General features: G+C 48.7%; 2 protein-coding genes across 2 annotated transcripts in view; one reads left to right on the forward strand and one right to left on the reverse strand.

The window, feature by feature from the left end:
* The window catches only part of LOC142922643 (clustered mitochondria protein homolog), a 73988-nt gene extending 73964 nt beyond the window's left edge, over nt 1-24 (forward strand). Inside the window, exon 13 of the mRNA XM_076063464.1 lies at nt 20-24. Within this exon, the coding sequence (XP_075919579.1) occupies nt 20-24 (5 nt within the window). The remainder of the gene's footprint in view (nt 1-19) is intronic.
* LOC142922645 (uncharacterized) overlaps nt 7-24175 on the reverse strand; it is a 48218-nt gene continuing 24049 nt past the window's right edge. Inside the window, exons 3-5 of the mRNA XM_076063468.1 lie at nt 20062-20187; nt 11205-11326; nt 7-2546 (exon numbers count right to left, since the gene is read on the reverse strand). Coding sequence (XP_075919583.1) covers nt 1211-2546; nt 11205-11326; nt 20062-20187 — 1584 coding nt within the window. The 3' untranslated portion in view covers nt 7-1210. The remainder of the gene's footprint in view (nt 2547-11204; nt 11327-20061; nt 20188-24175) is intronic.

Here is a 24175-nt window from a genome sequence, read left to right on the forward strand (position 1 = left end):
TGTAGTGTATAATGTTTAGTGTAGTGTATAGTGTATAATGTACAGAAGTGTATAGTGTAGTATATCATGTAGTGTATAGTGTAGTGTATAGTAGTGTAGTGTATAGTGTATAATGTATAGTAGTGTAGTGTATAATGTATAGTACTGTATAGTGTAGTGTATAGTGTATAATGTATAGTAGTGTATAGTGGAGTGTGTAGTGTAGTGTATAGTAGTATAGTGTAGTGTTTAGTGTAGTGTTTAGTGTAGTGTATAGTGTAGTGTATAGTGTAGTGTATAGTGTAGTGTATAGTAGTGTATAGTGTAGTGTATAGTAGTGTAGTGTTTAATGTAGTGTATAGTAGTGTAGTAGTGTGTAGTGTAGTGTATAATGTATAGTATAGTAGTGTATAGTGTAGTGTATGTATAGTATAGTAGTGTATAGTATAGTAGTGTATAGTGCAGTGTATAATGTATAGTATAGTAGTGTATAGTATAGTAGTATATAGTGTAGTGTATGGTAGTGTAGTGTATAGTGTATAATAGTGTAGTGTATAGTGTAGTGTATAGTGTAGTGTATAATGTATAGTAGAGTAGTGTATAGTGTAGTGTATAGTAGAGTAGTGTATAGTGTAGTGTATAGTGTATAATGTAATGTAGTGTATATTATAGTAGTGTATAGTGTATATAGTATAGTGTATAGTGTAGTGTATAATGTATAGTAGAATAGTGTATAGTATAGTAGTGTATAATGTAGTGTATAATGTATAGTAGAGTAGTGTATAGTGTATAGTATAGTAGTGTATAATGTAGTGTATAGTGTATATAGTATAGTGTATAATGTAGTGTATAATGTATAGTAGAGTAGTGTATAGTGTATAGTATAGTATTGTATAATGTAGTGTATAGTGTATATAGTATAGTGTATAATGTAGTGTATAGTGTATAGTAGTGTATAATGTAGTGTATAATCTATAGTAGTGTAGTGGATAGTGTATAGAGTATAGTGTATAATGCAGTGTATAGTGTATATAGTAATGTAGTGTATAATGTAGTCTATAGTGTAGTGTAGTGTATAGTGGTATAGTAGTGTATAATGTAGTGTATAATGTATAATGTAGTGTATAGTGGTATAGTAGTGTATAATGTAGTGTATAATGTATAATGTAGTGTATAGTGTATATAGTATAGTGTATAATGTAGTGTCTAATGTATATAGTAATGTAGTGTATCATGTATAATGTAGTGTATAGTGGTATAGTAGTGTATAATGTAGTGAATAATGTATAATGTAGTGTATAATGTATATAGTAATGTAGTGTATACTGTATAATGTAGTGTATAATGTATAATGTAGTGTATAATGTAGTGTATAATGTAGTGTATAGTGTATATAGTATAGTGTATAATGTAGTGTATAATGTATATAGTAATGTAGTGTATAATGTATAATGTAGTGTATAATGTAGTGTATAATGTAGTGTATAATGCAGTGTATAGTATAGTGTATAATGTAGTGTATAATGTAGTGTATAATGCAGTGTATAGTATAGTGTATAATGTAGTGTATAATGTAGTGTATAGTGTATATAGTATAGTGTATAATGTAGTGTATAATGTATAATGTAGTGTATAATGTAGTGTATAATGTATAATGTAGTGTATAGTATAGTAGTGTATAATGTAGTGTATAATGTAGTGTATAATGTATATAGTAATGTAGTGTATAATGTATAATGTAGTGTATAATGTAGTGTATAGTGTATATAGTATAGTGTATAATGTAGTGTATAATGTATATAGTAATGTAGTGTATAATGTATAATGTAGTGTATAGTGTAGTGTATAATGTAGTGTATAATGTATAATGTAGTGTATAATGTAGTGTATAGTGTATATAGTATAGTGTATAATGTAGTGTATAATGTATATAGTAATGTAGTGTATAATGTATAATGTAGTGTATAATGTAGTGTATAATGCAGTGTATAGTATAGTGTATAATGTAGTGTATAATGTAGTGTATAATGTAGTGTATAATGCAGTGTATAGTATAGTGTATGATGTAGTGTATAATGTAGTGTATAGTGTATATAGTATAGTGTATAATGTAGTGTATAATGTATAATGTAGTGTATAATGTAGTGTATAATGTATAATGTAGTGTATAGTATAGTAGTGTATAATGTAGTGTATAATGTAGTGTATAATGTATATAGTAATGTAGTGTATAGTGTATATAGTATAGTGTATAATGTAGTGTATAATGTATATAGTAATGTAGTGTATAATGTATAATGTAGTGTATAATGTATATAGTAATGTAGTGTATAATGTATAATGTAGTGTATAATGTATAATGTAGTGTATAATGTAGTGTATATAGTATAGTGTATAATGTATAATGTAGTGTATAATGTATATAGTAATGTAGTGTATAGTGTATAATGTAGTGTATAGTGTATTGCAGTGCCTGGCTGCTGTAGATGGAGGAGGTTTGCTTCTCGTGCTGCAGCGCCGCCCTGAAATCCCCTTGGCTGGCGTAGACAGTCGCCAGCACGTGGTGTCTACACGTGGGGGAGACACGGGAGGAGACACGGGAGGGAGACACGGGAGGGAGAGAGACACGGGAGGGAGACACGGGGGGGAGAGACATGGGGGGGAGACACGGGGGGGAGACACGGGGGGGAGACACGGGGGGGAGACACGGGAGGGAGAGACATGGGAGGGAGACACGGGGGGGAGACACGGGGGGGAGACACGGGGGGAGAGAGACACGGGGGGGAGAGAAACACGGGGGGGAGACACGGGGGGGAGAGACACGGGAGGGAGACACGGGAGGGAGACACGGGGGGGAGAGACGTGGGGGAGACACGTGGGGGAGACACGGGAGGAGACACGGGAGGAGACACGGGGGGAGAGACACGGGGGGAGAGAGACACGGGGGGAGAGACACGGGAGGGAGACACGTGGTGTCTACACGTGGGGGAGACACGGGAGGAGACACGGGAGGAGACACGGGGGGGGAGACACGGGGGGAGAGAGACACGGGGGGAGGGAGACACGGGGAGACACGGAGGGGAGACACGGGAGGGAGACACGGGGGGAGACACGGGGGGGAGACACGGGGGGGAGACACGGGAGGAGACACGGGAGGGAGACACGGGGGGGAGACACGGGGGGGAGACACGGGGGGGAGACACGGGAGGAGACACGGGGGGGAGACACGGGAGGAGACACGGGAGGAGACACGGGGGGAGAGACACGGGGGGAGAGAGACACGGGGGGAGAGACACGGGAGGGAGACACGTGGTGTCTACACGTGGGGGAGACACGGGAGGAGACACGGGAGGAGACACGGGGGGGGAGACACGGGGGGAGAGAGACACGGGGGGAGGGAGACACGGGGAGACACGGAGGGGAGACACGGGAGGGAGACACGGGGGGGAGACACGGGGGGGAGACACGGGGGGGAGACACGGGAGGAGACACGGGAGGGAGACACGGGGGGGAGACACGGGGGGGAGACACGGGGGGGAGACACGGGAGGAGACACGGGGGGGAGACACGGGAGGGAGAGAGACACGGGGGGGAGACACGGGAGGGAGACACGGGGGGGAGAGAGACACGGGGGGAGAGAGACACGGGGGGAGAGAGACACGGGGGGAGGGAAACACGGGGAGACACGGAGGGGAGACACGGAGGGGAGACACGGGAGGAGACACGGGGGGGAGACACGGGGGGAGACACGGGGGGGGAGACACGGGGGGAGAGAGACACGGGGGGAGGGAGACACGGGGAGACACGGAGGGGAGACACGGGGGGGAGACACGGGGGGGAGACACGGGGGGGAGACACGGGGGGGAGACACGGGGGGGGAGACACGGGGGGGGAGACACGGGGGGGGAGACACGGGGGGGGAGAGGGGGGGAGACACGGGGGGGAGACACGGGGGGGGAGACACGGGGGGAGACACGGGAGGGAGACACGGGGGGGAGACACGGGGGGGGAGACACGGGGGGAGAGACACGGGAGGGAGACACGGGGGGAGACACGGGAGGGAGACACGGGGGGGAGACACGGGGGGAGACACGGGGGGGGAGACACGGGGGGAGACACGGGAGGGAGACACGGGGGGGAGACACGGGGGGGGAGACACGGGGGGGAGACACGGGAGGGAGACACGGGGGGAGACACGGGAGGGAGACACGGGGGGAGACACGGGAGGGAGACACGGGGGGGAGACACGGGAGGAGACACGGGGGGGAGACACGGGGGGAGACACGGGGGGGAGACACGGGGGGGAGACACGGGGGGGAGAGAGACACGGGGGGGAGACACGGGGGGGGAGACACGGGAGGAGACACGGGGGGGAGACACGGGAGGAGACACGGGGGGGAGACACGGGGGGGAGAGAGACACGGGGGGGAGACACGGGGGGGGAGAGGGGGGGAGACACGGGGAGGAGACACGGGGAGGAGACACGGGAGGGAGAGACACGTGGGGGAGACACGGGGGGAGACACGGGGGGGAGACACGGGGGGGAGGGAGACACGGGGGGGAGACACGTGAGGGGGAGAGGGGGAGATGTAGCTCATTGCAGACTCACACACACACACAGACTCTCACACACACACACAGACTCTCACACACACACACACAGACTCTCACACACACACACACAGACTCTCACACACACACACAGACTCTCACACACACAGACTCACACACACACACAGACTCTCACACACACACACAGACTCTCACACACACACACAGACTCTCACACACACACAGTACACACACAGTAAGTCTCCTCATTCTCTGACGTGGGATTCTGTAGCCGATGACAGTGGGCCTGTCGCTTTTTCTCAACCATCCTGAACACCTCCTCTGTCAGCCAGGGTCTCTGGGGAGGTCTGGACCGTGTACCCAAAGCAGCCATTGCAGCTGCATGAGTCACAGTCCTAAACCTCGCCCATTTACCCTCGACATCAGGAGGAGTCGGGGACGATGCCAATCCCAGCCGCAAGCGATGATGAAATTCTCGCTTGCAACTTTCATCAGATAACTGAGACCAGGCCACTTTATGTTGGAATGGGGTCCTGGGTGTACACCCACCACCGGAGTGGAAGAATGGCAGGCGCATCTTACAGATGACTAGTCGATGGTCAGAGGGCAGATCAGCTCCACGGTAGGTCCTGGTGTCAAGGACATGGGCTCGCATCCGCTGGTCCGTCACTATGTAGTCCAGCAGATGTTCCTGCTTGGACCCAGCATGCATCCGTGATGTTGTGTGGATGCGCCGATGCCGGAACAGCGTGTTGGTAATTACAAGCCCATGGGCTACACAAAAATCTAGCAGCCTCCTACCGTTGTTAGTGAGCTGATCTGGCCCATGCCCTCCAATCACTCCAGACCAGGTGCCAGTATCATGACCAACTCGGGCATTGAAGTCACCCAACATGATGACTCTATCCCGAGGGGCCGCTTTAGCCAGCACCTGTGACAGGAGGTCATAGAAGGCGTCTGACTCATCGGCTTTGCCTGCATCCCTCCACGGATGTTCGTCTTCGGTGGGGGCATAAGTAACCACGACCACCATTCCTCGCCTCCGATTGATGGGAAGGCGAGCCCAAAGTAGCCTGGGGCTTACAACTTCTCACACCTCACCGCCACGCTCCCACGCCCCATTCATTCTTATGTTCAAAAGAAGACCCACACCCTGTTGTTTGGCAGTCTGCTGCCCCGAGTAGAGGACTGTCCACCCCTCATGGTGGCAGGAGCCAGAACTGGTCCACCGGACCTCTTGAATGCCACAGAGATCCAGGCGGTACCGGTCCAGCTCCCGACAGAGGAGTGGCAGCCTCTCCTCCGCAGTGAGCGTTCGAACATTCCACGTGGCCACCCGTAGTGGTTTTTCGTTGTTTCTGGAGGAGCCCTGAGTGTAGAGATTCAATCTCCTGGCTCTGCCAATTGGGGTTTGGCCAGGAGACGTCATAGACGCCTGGCCCCCCGGGGCCTCCGGCACAAGCTTATTAGTTACATATTTCAGTTTAACTCGTGGTTTAGTGGTAATTAATTGAAGGTGTAGGGGTTACCAGCCCGTCGCACCCGTCCAGAGCCCCCGTTTAGCCCCTGTGGTGGTCACTGACGCCATGAGGGGAGGAGCCAATCGGAATTGGCCCGCCCCCCACAGCATTGTCCACGACAGCGTTGCCCGTCCGGCACCGCAAGGAGGTAGGGGGTTGTTTTACCGGACTCACACACACACAGTGACACACACACAGACACACACACAGACTGACCATCGACTAGTCATCTGTAAGATGCGCCTGCCATTCTTCCACTCCGGTGGTGGGTGTACACCCAGGACCCCATTCCGACCTAAAGTGGCCTGGTCTCAGTTATCTGATGAAAGTTGCAAGCGAGAATTTCATCATCGCTTGCGGCTGGGATTGGCATCGTCCCCGACTCCTCCTGATGTCGAGGGTAAATGGGCGAAGTTTAGGACTGTTACTCATGCAGCTGCAATGGCTGCTTTGGGTACGCGGTCCAGACCTCCCCAGAGACCCTGGCTGACAGAGGAGGTGTTCAGGATGGTTGAGAAAAAGCGACAGGCCCACTGTCATCGGCTACAGAATCCCACGTCAGAGAATGAGGAGGCTTACTGCAGCCTTCGCTCAGAGGTTCGGAGAGCCGTGAGGCGCTGCAAGGATGGGTGGTGGTCGCGGGTTGCTGAGGAGATGGAGTCTGCCTCAGTGGCCCGCGATCACAAATCTCTATTTAACTCCATCAAAAAAGTAACCTGCAGCGCCACACCTATTACCATCATTAGGGGAAAAAACGGTGATCCAATCTCCGACCCCCAGGAACAGGTTTGCAGATTTGCTGAGCATTTCTGTGAGGTCCTGGGGGAGGGAAAATCCCTCAGCCAGGAAAACATCGTGGCACAAAGTGAGGATGACCCTGCTGAGGCTCTGGTGCCTCAAATATTGGAAGAAGTCACCCCCTGTGAGTGGCTGGCTGAGGTGCCATCTGTTGAGGAAGTACTGAAGGTGATCCGGAGTCTGAGACCAGGAAAGGCAGCGGGCAGAGATGATCTCCCAAGCGAAATGCTGAAGGAGGGTGACGTTTGTGCACAGACTGCCCTATATGACATCATAACAACGGTCTGGGCAGCTGGACGGGTTCCGCAGGATTGGAAGGATGCCCTGGTGGTCCCCCTCTTTAAGAAGGGGGACCGCACAGACTGTAACAACTACAGGGGCATCTCACTCCTCAGTGTGCCGGGAAAGGTCCTGGCAAGGATTATTCAACATCGCCTTGCCAGGCACGCTGAGGAGAGGCTTGCGGAGCCCCAATGCGGTTTCAGGAAAGGGCGGTCCTGCACAGATGCCATATTTTCTGTCCGTCCGCTACAGCAGAGGTGTAGGGAATTCCAACAAGACCTACATCTCTGCTTTATTGACCTGGTCAAGGCCTATGATACCATCAGTAGGCCTGGGCTCTGGGTCGTTCTTCGTGCTTTTGGAGTACCTGACCCTCTGCTCACGATCATTAAGGACCTTCATGATGGTGAGCGGGCCCGGGTAAAACTACGTGGCTGGGAGTCAGAGCCATTCCCTGTACACCTTGGGGTGCGACAGGGATGTCCTCTGGCTCCCACATTATTTTACATCTATTTTGACCACGTAGTTCGTGAAGCCTTCAATAGCTGTACCGGGGGAATCTCCATATGGTACAGATATAATGAGAGGCTGATCGATGCCCGGGTGCGGTCAAGGGATGGCTCCCTATTGCTCAACCACGTTATGTATGCTGATGATTTGGTAATAGCTGCTCAGTCAGAGGAGGAGTTGGAGACGCTGCTGCTGAGACTGGAGCGTGCCACTAAGAGGGTGGGGCCTTACCATCAGCCCCACCAAAACTAAGCACCTGCCTGGGTATTTTGTACCATCGGACACTCCACCCCCACAACTCCCAATCGGTGATGGGGTAGTTGTGGAGAGAGTGGAGAGTTTCCCATACCTGGGCAATGTGCTTATGACCGGCTCCAGTTTAACAGCAGAGGTCTCGCTCCGAATCAGTCGAGCGGCAATATCTTTTCATCGGTTGCGTAACGCTGTGTGGAAGCTACCTGGATTGTGTGAGGAGCTCACAAATCCTTGAAAGATCTGGGCAAGGTCCCATCGGTGAGCTCCTCCGGCGGGCAAGGCTGCGATGGCTGGGTCATGTAGCCCGCATGCCCAGCCAACGCATGCCGAAACAGCTTTTGTTCGGCCGGATTGAGGGGGCTAAGCGGGCGTGATGTGGTACAGGAGGACGTGGAGCTGAGTGGAACTGCCGATGACTGGTACCAGCAGTGTCAAGATCAGCCTCTGTGGAGGAGGCTCGTGAAGGATGCTACTGGGCAGTTGGAGGCAGTCGCCCTCCAACAACAACGGAGGGCGGAGGAGCGACGCTCACAACAACGAGCGGAGCGCCGGGTGGCTAAAGCACAGCAGGTTGGCACAGTAGGGGGCACAGGTGGTGCATCAGCCAGTCATCTCAGTCATCTCAGTCAGTCGACCCGTGGCACCTGCTGGGTCTGCCCCGTGACCTCCTGCCAGCGGGCGTTCGACACTTCACGTGGCCTCAGGGTGCACATAGCCTGGCACAAGCGTCGTGGTGACGTCACCGCCACTTAGTGGCGAATGGTGGTTGCTGTTGAGTGTCTGTGTGAGTGTCACTGTGTGTGTCACTGTGTGTGTGTCTGTGTGTGTCTGTGTGTGTCACTATGTGTGTCACTGTGTGTGTGTCACTGTGTGTCACTGTGTGTGTCACTGTGTGTGTCACTGTGTGTGTGTGTACTGTGTGTGTCACTGTGTGTGTGTGTGTCACTGTGTGTGTCACTGTGTGTGTGTCACTGTGTGTGTGTGTGTCTGTGTGTGAGTGTCTGTGTGTGTCACTGTGTGTGTGTGTGTTTGTGTGTGTGTCTGTGTGTGTGTGTCACTGTGTGAGTGTCTGTGTGTGTGTGTGTGTGTGTGTCACTGTGTGTGTCACACAGTGACACACACAGTGACACACACACAGTGACACACAGTAACACTCACAGTGACACACACACAGTGACACACACAGTGACACACACACAGTGACACACTCACACACAGTGACACACACACAGTGACACACAGACACACACACACACAGTGACACACTCACACACCTAGTGACACACACACACAGTGACACACACAGTGACACACACCTAGTGACACACACACAGTGACACACCTAGTGACACACACACACACCTAGTGACACACACACAGTGACACACCTAGTGACACAGAGACTCACACACCTAGTGACACAGACACTCACACACCTAGTGACACAGAGACTCACACACACAGTGACACACACACACAGTGACACACACAGTGACACACACCTAGTGACACACACAGCTAGTGACACACACACAGTGACACACACACACACACACCTAGTGACACAGACACTCACACACACAGTGACACACACACACCTAGTGACACACCTAGTGACACACACACCTAGTGACACACACCTAGTGACACACCTAGTGACACACACCTAGTGACACACCTAGTGACACACACACCTAGTGACACACCTAGTGACACACACACCTAGTGACACACCTAGTGACACACACACACAGTGACACACCTAGTGACACACACAGACACACACACCTAGTGACACACACACACACAGTGACACACAGTGACACACACAGACACACACACCTAGTGACACACACACACACACACAGTGACACACAGTGACACACAGCTAGAGACACACACCTAGTGACACACCTAGTGACACACCTAGTGACACACACACCTAGTGACACACCTAGTGACACACACACACACCTAGTGACACACACAGACACACACACACCTAGTGACACACACACACACACAGTGACACACCTAGTGACACACACACACACCTAGTGACACACACACCTAGTGACACACACACAGACACACACCTAGTGACACAGTGACACACCTAGTGACACACAGCTAGTGACACACACACACACCTAGTGACACACACCTAGTGACACACCTAGTGACACACACACCTAGTGACACACCTAGTGACACACACACACCTAGTGACACACCTAGTGACACACACACCTAGTGACACACCTAGTGACACACACACCTAGTGACACAGAGACTCACACACACAGTGACACACACACACACACCTAGTGACACACCTAGTGACACACACACACACACCTAGTGACACACACACCTAGTGACACACACACACACAGTGACACAGTGACACACAGCTAGTGACACACACCTAGTGACACACACAGTGACACACCTAGTGACACACACACCTAGTGACACACACACACAGTGACACACCTAGTGACACACACAGTGACACACACACCTAGTGACACACCTAGTGACACACACACAGACACACACACACACAGACACACACAGCTAGTGACACACACACACACACACAGAGACTCACACAGACACACACACCTAGTGACACACCTAGTGACACACCTAGTGACACACACAGACACACACACACAGACACACACACCTAGTGACACACCTAGTGACACACACACACACCTAGTGACACACACACCTAGTGACACACCTAGTGACACACACAGACACACACACACAGACACACACAGCTAGTGACACACACACCTAGTGACACAGAGACTCACACACACAGTGACACACACACACACACCTAGTGACACACCTAGTGACACACACCTAGTGACACACACACCTAGTGACACAGAGACTCACACACACAGTGACACACACACACACACACCTAGTGACACACCTAGTGACACACCTAGTGACACACCTAGTGACACACACAGACACACACACACAGACACACACACAGCTAGTGACACACACCTAGTGACACACACACCTAGTGACACAGAGACTCACACACACAGTGACACACACACACACACCTAGTGACACACACAGACACACACACACAGACACACACACCTAGTGACACACCTAGTGACACACACAGCTAGTGACACACACACACACACAGTGACACACACACCTAGTGACACACCTAGTGACACACACAGACACACACACACAGACACACACAGCTAGTGACACACACACACACACACAGAGACTCACGTGAGAGCTGCTTTGAGTGAGTGCTCTCCGTGACTGCTGAGGGTGCTGCTCAGCGCTGACTTGAGGAAGTGCAGCGACAGGGGCAGCTCACCCACGGCGTGCAGAATCACACCGATGTTCATCTACACACAGTACACACACAGTACACACAGTACACACAGTACACACACAGTACACACACACACAGTACACTCACAGTGACACACACACCCACAGCGTGCAGAATCACACCGATGTTCATCTACACACAGTACACACAGTACACATACAGTACACTCACAGTACACACACACACAGTACACACACAGTACACACACATACAGCACACACACAGTACACACACACACACGGCGTGCAGAATCACACCGATGTTCATCTATACACAGTACACACACACAGTACACTCACAGTACACTCACAGTACACACACACAGTACACACACAGTACACACAGTACACACACATACAGCACACACACACACACACTACACTCACAGTGACACACACACACCCACGGCGTGCAGAATCACACCGATGTTCATCTACACACAGTACACACATACAGTACACACACAGTACACTCACAGTACACACAGTACACACACAGTACACACAGTACACACACAGTACACACAGTACACACACACAGTACACACACAGTACACTCACAGTACACACACAGTACACACACAGTACACACACAGTACACACAGTACACACACACACAGTACACACACAGTGACACACACACACCCACGGCGTGCAGAATCACACCGATGTTCATCTACACACAGTACACACACAGTACACTTACAGTACACTCACAGTACACACACACAGTACACACACACACACACAGTACACTCACAGTGACACACACACACACCTACGGCGTGCAGAATCACACCGATGTTCATCTACACACAGTACACACACAGTACACTCACAGTACACACAGTACACACACACACAGTACACACACAGTACACACACAGTACACACACAGTACACACAGTACACACACAGTACACACACAGTACACTCACAGTACACACACACACCCACGGCGTGCAGAATCACACCAATGTTCATCTACACACAGTACACACATACAGTACACACACAGTACACACACAGTACACACAGATACATACACAGTACACACACACCCACGGCGTGCAGAATCACACCGATGTTCATCTACACACAGTACACACACACAGTACACACACAGTACACACACAGTACACACAGTACACACACACAGTACACACACAGTACACACACACAGTACACACACACACGGCGTGCAGAATCACACCGATGTTCATCTACACACGGTACACACATACAGTACACTTACAGTACACACAGTACACTCACAGTACACACACAGTACACACACAGTACACACACACACACACAGTACACTCACAGTGACACACACACACACGGCGTGCAGAATCACACCGATGTTCATCTACACACAGTACACACACAGTACACACAGTACACACACACAGTACACTCACAGTACACACACACACCCACGGCGTGCAGAATCACACCGATGTTCATCTACACACAGTACACACACAGTACACACAGTACACACACAGTACACACACACAGTACACACACAGTACACACACAGTACACTCACAGTGACACACACACACCCACGGCGTGCAGAATCACACTGATGTTCATCTACACACAGTACACACACACAGTACACACAGTACACTCACAGTACACTCACAGTACACACAGTACACACAGATACATACACAGTACACACACACCCACGGCGTGCAGAATCACACCGATGTTCATCTACACACAGTACACACACAGTACACACACAGTACACACAGTACACACACAGTACACACACACACCCACGGCGTGCAGAATCACACCGATGTTCATCTACACACAGTACACACAGTACACACACAGTACACACACAGTACACACAGTACACACACACAGTACACACACACACAGTACACTCACAGTACACACACACACCCACGGCGTGCAGAATCACACCAATGTTCATCTACACACAGTACACACACAGTACACACAGTACACACACATACATACAGTACACACAGTACACTCATAGTACACACACAGTACACACACACACACACGGCGTGCAGAATCACACCGATGTTCATCTACACACATACAGTACATACACAGTGACACACACATACACGGCGTGCAGAATCACACCGATGTTCATCTACACACATACAGTACATACAGTACACAGTACATACACAGTACACACACACAGTACACACACACAGTACACACACACAGTACACACACACACACGGCGTGCAGAATCACACCGATGTTCATCTACACACGGTACACACATACAGTACACTTACAGTACACACAGTACACTCACAGTACACACACACACAGTACACACACAGTACACACACACAAACACACAGTACACACACAGTACACACACACACAGTACACACACAGTACACACACCCACAGTACACACAGTACACACACAGTACACTCACAGTACACACAGTACACACACACAGTACACATACACACACACAGTACACTCACAGTGACACACACACACACCCACGGCGTGCAGAATCACTCCGATGTTCATCTACACACAGTACACACAGTACACACACTACACACACAGTACATACAGTACACACCGTACATACAGTACACACAGTACACACACAGTACACACACAGTACACATACAGTACACACACAGTACACACAGTACACACACAGTACACACACAGTACACACAGTACATACAGTACACAGTACACACAGTACACACACAGTACACATACACTCACACACAGTACACACAGTACACACACACAGTACACACAGAACACACAGTACACACACAGTACACACAGTACACACACAGTACACACACAGTACACACAGTACACACACAGTACACACACAGTACACACAGTACATACAGTACACAGTACACACAGTACACACACACACATACACTCACACACAGTACACACACACAGTACACACAGAACACACAGTACACACACAGTACACACACATACATAGACACACACAGTACACACACAGTACACACACAGACACACACACAGTACACACACAGACACACACACAGTACACACAGTACACACACAGTACACACACAGTACACACACAGTACACACACACACACACAGTACACACAGTACACAAACAGTACAAAGACAAAGCTCCCCCATATAGCCTTAACAGACTGTAGGGGCAAGTGCTGCTAGCGAGCACCTATGAAGGCCTGAACGGTACACGAGGGGGTGGGTGGCCAGCACCACGCCCGACCGCCTTTGTCTCCCCAGTGGCGATGTTTACACACCGCACCAGGTACTCATTTGAGGCTGAGTCGACCTAGGGGAGGCCCGGGACCGGTTCAGATAATCGTCACTGGTGTTGGCCGTGAGCGGGAATCGAACCCGGGTCGCCAGGTTCATAGCGCAGCGTAGCGCTAACCGCTACTACACAATCACTCCCCACACACAAACAGTACACACACACAGTGACACACAGTACACACATAGACACACACATACACACAGTACACACACAGTATACACACAGTACACACACAGTACACACACATACACACACAGTACACACAGTACACACACATACACACACAGTACACACAGTACACACACAGTACACACACAGTACACACAGTGCACACAGTGCACACACAGTACACACAGTGCACACACAGTACACACAGTACACACACATACACACACAGTACACACACAGTACACACAGTACACACACAGTACACACATAGACACACACACAGACATACACACAGTACACACACACAGATACACACGGACACACAGTACACACACATACACACACAGTACACACACACACACAGTACACACACAACACACACACAGACACACACAGACATACACAGACACACACACAGTACACACATAGACACACACACAGACATACACACAGTACACACACAGATACACACAGACACACAGTACACACACATACACACACAGTACACACACACACACAGTACACACAGTACACACACAACACACACACAGACACACACACAGACATACACAGACACACATACAGACATACACACATAGACACACACACAGACATACACACAGTACACACACAGATACACACAGACACACAGTACACACACATACACACACAGTACACACACACACACAGTACACACAGTACACACACAACACACACACAGACACACACACAGACATACACAGACACACACACAGACATACACACAGTACACAAACACAGTACACACACACACAGTACACACACACAGACACACACAGACACACACACAGACATACACACAGTACACACACACAGACACACACACATACACTCACACACAGTACACACACACAGTACACACAGACACACACAGACACACACACAGACACACACACAGACACACAGTACACACACACTCACACACAGTACACACAGTACACACACACATACATACAGTACACATACTCATACACACACACACAGTACACACACAGTACACACACAGACACACACAGACACACAGTACACACACACTCACACACAGTACACACACAGTACACACACAGACACACAAAGACACACACACAGACACACACAGACACACAGTACACACACACTCACACACAGTTACACACAGTACACACACACTCATACACAAACTCACACAGTACACACACACCGCACACACACACACATACACGCACACCGCACACACACCCCGTACACAGACACAGACACACACACACAGACACACACACACAGACACACACACACACCGCACACACACAGATACACACACACACACACTAGTAGTGGTAGTACTAGTGGTACTAGTAGTGGTAGTAGTAGTGGTACTAGTAGTAGTACTAGTAGTGGTAGTAGTGGTACTAGTAGTGGTACTGGTACTAGTAGTGGTAGTAGTACTAGTAGTCGTAGTAGTAGTAGTGGTACTGGTAGTGGTACTAGTAGTGGTACTAGTAGTGGTACTGGTACTAGTAGTGGTACTAGTAGTAGTGGTACTGGTAGTAGTACTAGTAGTGGTACTGGTAGTGGTACTAGTAGTTGTACTAGTAGTGGTACTAGTAGTGGTACTGGTACTAGTAGTGGTACTGGTAGTGGTACTGGTACTAGTAGTAGTAGTGGTACTGGTACTAGTAGTAGTACTGGTACTAGTAGTGGTACTAGTAGTAGTGGTACTAGTACTGGTACTAGTAGTGGTACTGCTACTAGTAGTGGTACTAGTAGTAGTAGTACTGGTACTAGTAGTGGTACTAGTAGTAGTGGTACTGGTACTAGTAGTGGTAGTACTAGTAGTGGTACTGGTAGTGGTACTGGTAGTGGTACAAGTAGTAGTGGTACTGGTACTAGTAGTGGTAGTACTAGTAGTGGTACTGGTACTAGTAGTAGTGGTACTGGTAGTGGTACTGGTACTAGTACTTGTAGTGGTAGTACTGGTAGTGGTACTGGTACTAGTAGTAGTAGTGGTAGTACTAGTATTGGTACTAGTAGTACTAGTAGTGGTACTGGTACTGGTAGTGGTAGTACTAATAGTGGTATTGGTAGTGGTAGTGGTATTGGTACTAGTAGTGGTATTACTGGTACTAGTAGTGGTACTGGTAGTGGTACTGGTAGTGGTATTGGTACTAGTAGTAGTGGTACTAGTACTGGTACTAGTAGTGGTACTGGTACAAGTAGTGGTACTAGTAGTAGTGGTACTGGTACTAGTAGTGGTACTAGTAGTAGTGGTACTGGTACTAGTAGTGGTAGTACTAGTAGTGGTACTGGTACTAGTAGTAGTAGTGGTAGTACTAGTAGTGGTACTAGTAGTACTAGTAGTGGTACTGGTAGTGGTAGTACTAGTAGTGGTACTGGTAGTGGTAGTACTAGTAGTGGTAGTGGTACTGGTAGTGGTAGTACTAGTAGTGGTACTAGTACTAGTGGTACTGGTACTAGTGGTAGTAGTAGTAAGTCTCACGTCGATGAGGGCTCCGTGTGGATGTACTATAGTGGTAGTACTACTAGTGGTAGTAGTACTAGTGGTAGTGGTACTAGTGGTAGTACTAGTGGTAGTACCAGTGGTAGTACTACTAGTACTACCACTGGTACTAGTAGTAGTACTACTAGTGGTAGCAAGTCTCACGTCGATGAGGGCTCCGTGTGGATGTACTAGTAGTGGTAGTAGTACTAGTACTAGTGGTAGTGGTACTAGTACTAGTGGTAGTGGTACTGGTACTAGTAGTGGTAGTACTAGTAGTGGTACTAGTGGTAGTAAGTCTCACGTCGATGAGGGCTCCGTGTGCATGTACTATAGTGGTACTGGTAGTAGTAGTAGTGGTAGTACTAGTAGTGGTAGTGGTACTAGTACTAGTGGTACTAGTAGTACTAGTAGTGGTAGTGGTACTAGTGGTAGTGATACTAGTACTAGTGGTAGTAGTACTAGTGGTACTAGTGGTAGTGGTACTAGTGGTAGTGATACTAGTACTAGTGGTAGTAGTACTAGTAGTACTAGTGGTAGTGGTAGTGGTACTAGTGGTAGTAAGTCTCACGTCGATGAGGGCTCCGTGTGGATGTACTATAGTGGTAGTGGTACTGGTACTAGTAGTGGTAGTACTAGTGGTAGTGGTACTAGTACTAGTGGTAGTAGTAGTGGTAGTAGTAGTTGTAGTGGTAGTACTAGTAGTAGTACTAGTGGTACTAGTGGTAGTACTAGTGGTACTAGTGGTAGTGATACTAGTACTAGTAGTACTGGTACTAGTGGTAGTACTAGTGGTAGTGATACTAGTGGTAGTACTAGTAGTAGTACTAGTGGTAGTAGTACTAGTGGTACTAGTGGTAGTGATACTAGTACTAGTAGTACTGGTACTAGTGGTAGTACTAGTGGTAGTAGTACTAGTGGTACTAGTAGTAGTACTAGTGGTACTAGTGGTAGTGATACTAGTACTAGTAGTACTGGTACTAGTGGTAGTACTAGTGGTAGTAGTACTAGTGGTACTAGTAGTAGTACTAGTGGTACTAGTGGTAGTGATACTAGTACTAGTAGTACTGGTACTAGTAGTAGTAAGTCTCACGTCGATGAGGGCTCCGTGTGCATGTACTATAGTGGTACTGGTAGTAGTAGTAGTGGTAGTACTAGTAGTGGTAGTGGTACTAGTACTAGTGGTACTAGTAGTACTAGTAGTGGTAGTGGTACTAGTGGTAGTGATACTAGTACTAGTGGTAGTAGTACTAGTGGTACTAGTGGTAGTGGTACTAGTACTAGTGGTAGTGATACTAGTACTAGTGGTACTAGTACTGGTACTAGTGGTACTAGTGGTAGTACTGGTACTAGTGGTACTAGTAGTGGTACTAGTACTAGTGGTAGTGGTACTACTAGTGGTACTAGTAGTGGTAGTACTAGTGGTACTAGTGGTAGTACTGGTACTAGTGGTACTAGTAGTGGTACTAGCACTAGTGGTAGTAGTACTAGTGGTACTAGTAGTAGTAAGTCTCACGTCGATGAGGGCTCCGTGTGGATGTACTATAGTGGTACTGGTACTAGTGGTACTAGTAGTACTAGTGGTACTAGTACTACTAGTACTAGTGATACTAGTACTAGTGGTACTAGTAGTACTAGTGGTACTAGTAGTAGTAAGTCTCACGTCGATGAGGGCTCCGTGTGGATGTACTAGTAGTGGTACTGGTAGTGGTAGTAGTGGTAGTACTAGTACTAGTAGTGGTACTAGTGGTAGTACTAGTACTACTAGTACTAGTGGTAGTAAGTCTCACGTCGATGAGGGCTCCGTGTGGATGTACTATAGTGGTAGTGATACTAGTACTAGTGGTAGTAGTAGTGGTAGTAGTAGTGGTAGTAGTAGTTGTAGTGGTAGTACTAGTAGTGGTAGTGGTACTAGTGGTACTAGTAGTAGTAAGTCTCACGTCAATGAGGGCTCCGTGTGGATGTACTATAGTGGTACTGGTAGTAGTAGTAGTGGTAGTACTGGTAGTGGTAGTGATACTAGTACTAGTAGTGGTACTAGTAGTACTAGTAGTACTAGTGGTAGTAGTACTAGTGGTAGGGGTAGTAAGTCTCACGTCGATGAGGGCTCCGTGTGCATGTACTATAGTGGTACTAGTAGTGGTAGTACTAGTGGTAGTGGTACTAGTACTAGTGGTAGTGGTACTAGTACTAGTGGTAGTGGTACTAGTGGTAGTAGTAGTAGTAAGTCTCACGTCGATGAGGGCTCCGTGTGGATGTACTAGTAGTGGTACTGGTAGTAGTAGTAGTGGTACCACTAGTACTAGTAGTGGTACTAGTGGTAGTACTAGTACTACCACTAGTACTAGTGGTAGTAAGTCTCACGTCGATGAGGGCTCCGTGTGGATGTACTGTAGTGGTAGTACTAGTGGTAGTGGTACTAGTAGTAGTGGTACTAGTAGTGGTAGTACTGGTACTAGTGGTAGTGGTACTAGTGGTAGTAAGTCTCACGTCGATGAGGGCTCCGTGTGGATGTACTAGTAGTGGTACTGGTAGTAGTAGTAGTGGTAGTACTAGTAGTAGTGGTAGTGGCACTAGTACTAGTGGTACTAGTACTAGTGGTAGTAAGTCTCACGTCGATGAGGGCTCTGTGTGCATGTACTATAGTGGTACTAGTAGTGGTAGTACTAGTGGTAGTGGTACTAGTACTAGTGGTAGTGGTACTAGTACTAGTGGTAGTGGTACTAGTGGTAGTAAGTCTCACGTCGATGAGGGCTCCGTGTGGATGGCCCTCGCCAGCGACGACGATGAGAAGGGAGCGAGCACGGTACAGTAGACGTAGTGCATCACCATAGTGTCCCGTACTCACGCAGTACAGTGACAGGTGTACCTACACACACACAGTACACACAGTACACACGGTACAGTAGACGTAGTGCATCACCATAGTGTCCCGTACTCACGCAGTACAGTGACAGGTGTACCTACACACACAGTACACACACAGTACACACAGTACACACACAGTACACACAGTACACACACAGTACGCACAGAACACACGGTACAGTAGACGTAGTGCATCACCATAGTGTCCCGTACTCACGCAGTACAGTGACAGGTGTACCTACACACACACAGTACACACACAGTACACACGGTACAGTAGACGTAGTGCATCACCATAGTGTCCCGTACTCACGCAGTACAGTGACAGGTGTACCTACACACACACAGTACACACAGTACACACGGTACAGTAGACGTAGTGCATCACCATAGTGTCCCGTACTCACGCAGTACAGTGACAGGTGTACCTACACACACAGTACACACACAGTACACACAGTACACACACAGTACACACAGTACACACACAGTACGCACAGAACACACGGTACAGTAGACGTAGTGCATCACCATAGTGTCCCGTACTCACGCAGTACAGTGACAGGTGTACCTACACACACACAGTACACACACAGTACACACGGTACAGTAGACGTAGTGCATCACCATAGTGTCCCGTACTCACGCAGTACAGTGACAGGTGTACCTACACACACACAGTACACACACAGTACACACACACAGTACACACGGTACAGTAGACGTAGTGCATCACCATAGTGTCCCGTACTCACGCAGTACAGTGACAGGTGTACCTACACACACACAGTACACACACACACAGTACACACACAGTACACACGGTACAGTAGACGTAGTGCATCACCATAGTGTCCCGTACTCACGCAGTACAGTGACAGGTGTACCTACACACACACACACAGTACACACACACAGTACACACAGTACACACACAGTACACACACACAGTACACACACACAGTACACACGGTACAGTAGACGTAGTGCATCACCATAGTGTCCCGTACTTACGCAGTACAGTGACAGGTGTACCTACACACACACAGTACACACACAGTACACACGGTACAGTAGACGTAGTGCATCACCATAGTGTCCCGTACTCACGCAGTACAGTGACAGGTGTACCTACACACACACAGTACACACACAGTACACACGGTACAGTAGACGTAGTGCATCACCATAGTGTCCCGTACTCACGCAGTACAGTGACAGGTGTACCTACACACACACACAGTACACACACACAGTACACACACAGTACACACACAGTACACACACACAGTACACACACAGTACACACGGTACAGTAGACGTAGTGCATCACCATAGTGTCCCGTACTCACGCAGTACAGTGACAGGTGTACCTACACACACACAGTACACACACACAGTACACACACACAGTACACACAGTACACACGGTACAGTAGACGTAGTGCATCACCATAGTGTCCCGTACTCACGCAGTACAGTGACAGGTGTACCTACACACACACAGTACACACAGTACACACGGTACAGTAGACGTAGTGCATCACCATAGTGTCCCGTACTCACGCAGTACAGTGACAGGTGTACCTACACACACACAGTACACACAGTACACACGGTACAGTAGACGTAGTGCATCACCATAGTGTCCCGTACTCACGCAGTACAGTGACAGGTGTACCTACACACACACAGTACACACACACAGTACACACAGTACACACGGTACAGTAGACGTAGTGCATCACCATAGTGTCCCGTACTCACGCAGTACAGTGACAGGTGTACCTACACACACACAGTACACACAGTACACACGGTACAGTAGACGTAGTGCATCACCATAGTGTCCCGTACTCACGCAGTACAGTGACAGGTGTACCTACACACAGTACACACACAGTACACACACAGTACACACAGTACACACGGTACAGTAGACGTAGTGCATCACCATAGTGTCCCGTACTCACGCAGTACAGTGACAGGTGTACCTACACACACACAGTACACACAGTACACACGGTACAGTAGACGTAGTGCATCACCATAGTGTCCCGTACTCACGCAGTACAGTGACAGGTGTACCTACACACACACAGTACACACACACAGTACACACACACAGTACACACGGTACAGTAGACGTAGTGCATCACCATAGTGTCCCGTACTCACGCAGTACAGTGACAGGTGTACCTACACACACACAGTACACACGGTACAGTAGACGTAGTGCATCACCATAGTGTCCCGTACTCACGCAGTACAGTGACAGGTGTACCTACACACACACAGTACACACAGTACACACGGTACAGTAGACGTAGTGCATCACCATAGTGTCCCGTACTCACGCAGTACAGTGACAGGTGTACCTACACACACACAGTACACACAGTACACACACACAGTACACACAGTACACACGGTACAGTAGACGTAGTGCATCACCATAGTGTCCCGTACTCACGCAGTACAGTGACAGGTGTACCTACACACAGTACACACACAGTACACACACAGTACACACAGTACACACGGTACAGTAGACGTAGTGCATCACCATAGTGTCCCGTACTCACGCAGTACAGTGACAGGTGTACCTACACACACACAGTACACACAGTACACACGGTACAGTAGACGTAGTGCATCACCATAGTGTCCCGTACTCACGCAGTACAGTGACAGGTGTACCTACACACACACAGTACACACGGTACAGTAGACGTAGTGCATCACCATAGTGTCCCGTACTCACGCAGTACAGTGACAGGTGTACCTACACACACACAGTACACACAGTACACACACAGTACACACAGTACACACACAGTACACACGGTACAGTAGACGTAGTGCATCACCATAGTGTCCCGTACTCACGCAGTACAGTGACAGGTGTACCTGGTAAACACAGTACACACAGTATACACACAGTACACACACAGTACACACGGTACAGTAGACGTAGTGCATCACCATAGTGTCCCGTACTCACGCAGTACAGTGACAGGTGTACCTACACACACACAGTACACACAGTACACACGGTACAGTAGACGTAGTGCATCACCATAGTGTCCCGTACTCACGCAGTACAGTGACAGGTGTACCTACACACACACAGTACACACAGTACACACGGTACAGTAGACGTAGTGCATCACCATAGTGTCCCGTACTCACGCAGTACAGTGACAGGTGTACCTACACACACACAGTACACACAGTACACACACACAGTACACACACACAGTACACACAGTACACACAGTACACACGGTACAGTAGACGTAGTGCATCACCATAGTGTCCCGTACTCACGCAGTACAGTGATAGGTGAACCTACACACACACAGTACACACACACAGTACACACACAGTACACACACACAGTACACACGGTACAGTAGACGTAGTGCATCACCATAGTGTCCCGTACTCACGCAGTACAGTGACAGGTGTACCTACACACACACAGTACACACAGTACACACACAGTACACACAGTACACACGGTACAGTAGACGTAGTGCATCACCATAGTGTCCCGTACTCACGCAGTACAGTGACAGGTGTACCTACACACACACAGTACACACACAGTACACACAGTACACACGGTACAGTAGACGTAGTGCATCACCATAGTGTCCCGTACTCACGCAGTACAGTGACAGGTGTACCTACACACACACACACAGTACACACACACAGTACACACACAGTACACACACAGTACACACACACAGTACACACGGTACAGTAGACGTAGTGCATCACCATAGTGTCCCGTACTCACGCAGTACAGTGACAGGTGTACCTACACACACACAGTACACACACACACAGTACACACAGTACACACACAGTACACACGGTACAGTAGACGTAGTGCATCACCATAGTGTCCCGTACTCACGCAGTACAGTGACAGGTGTACCTGGTAAACACAGTACACACACAGTGATACACACAGTACA

Source organism: Petromyzon marinus, unplaced genomic scaffold, assembly GCF_048934315.1.
Source record: "Petromyzon marinus isolate PM22_M1 ecotype Great Lakes invasive population unplaced genomic scaffold, UKy_Petmar_22M1.pri1.0 PM_Scaffold_131, whole genome shotgun sequence".
Lineage (NCBI taxonomy): Eukaryota > Metazoa > Chordata > Hyperoartia > Petromyzontiformes > Petromyzontidae > Petromyzon > Petromyzon marinus.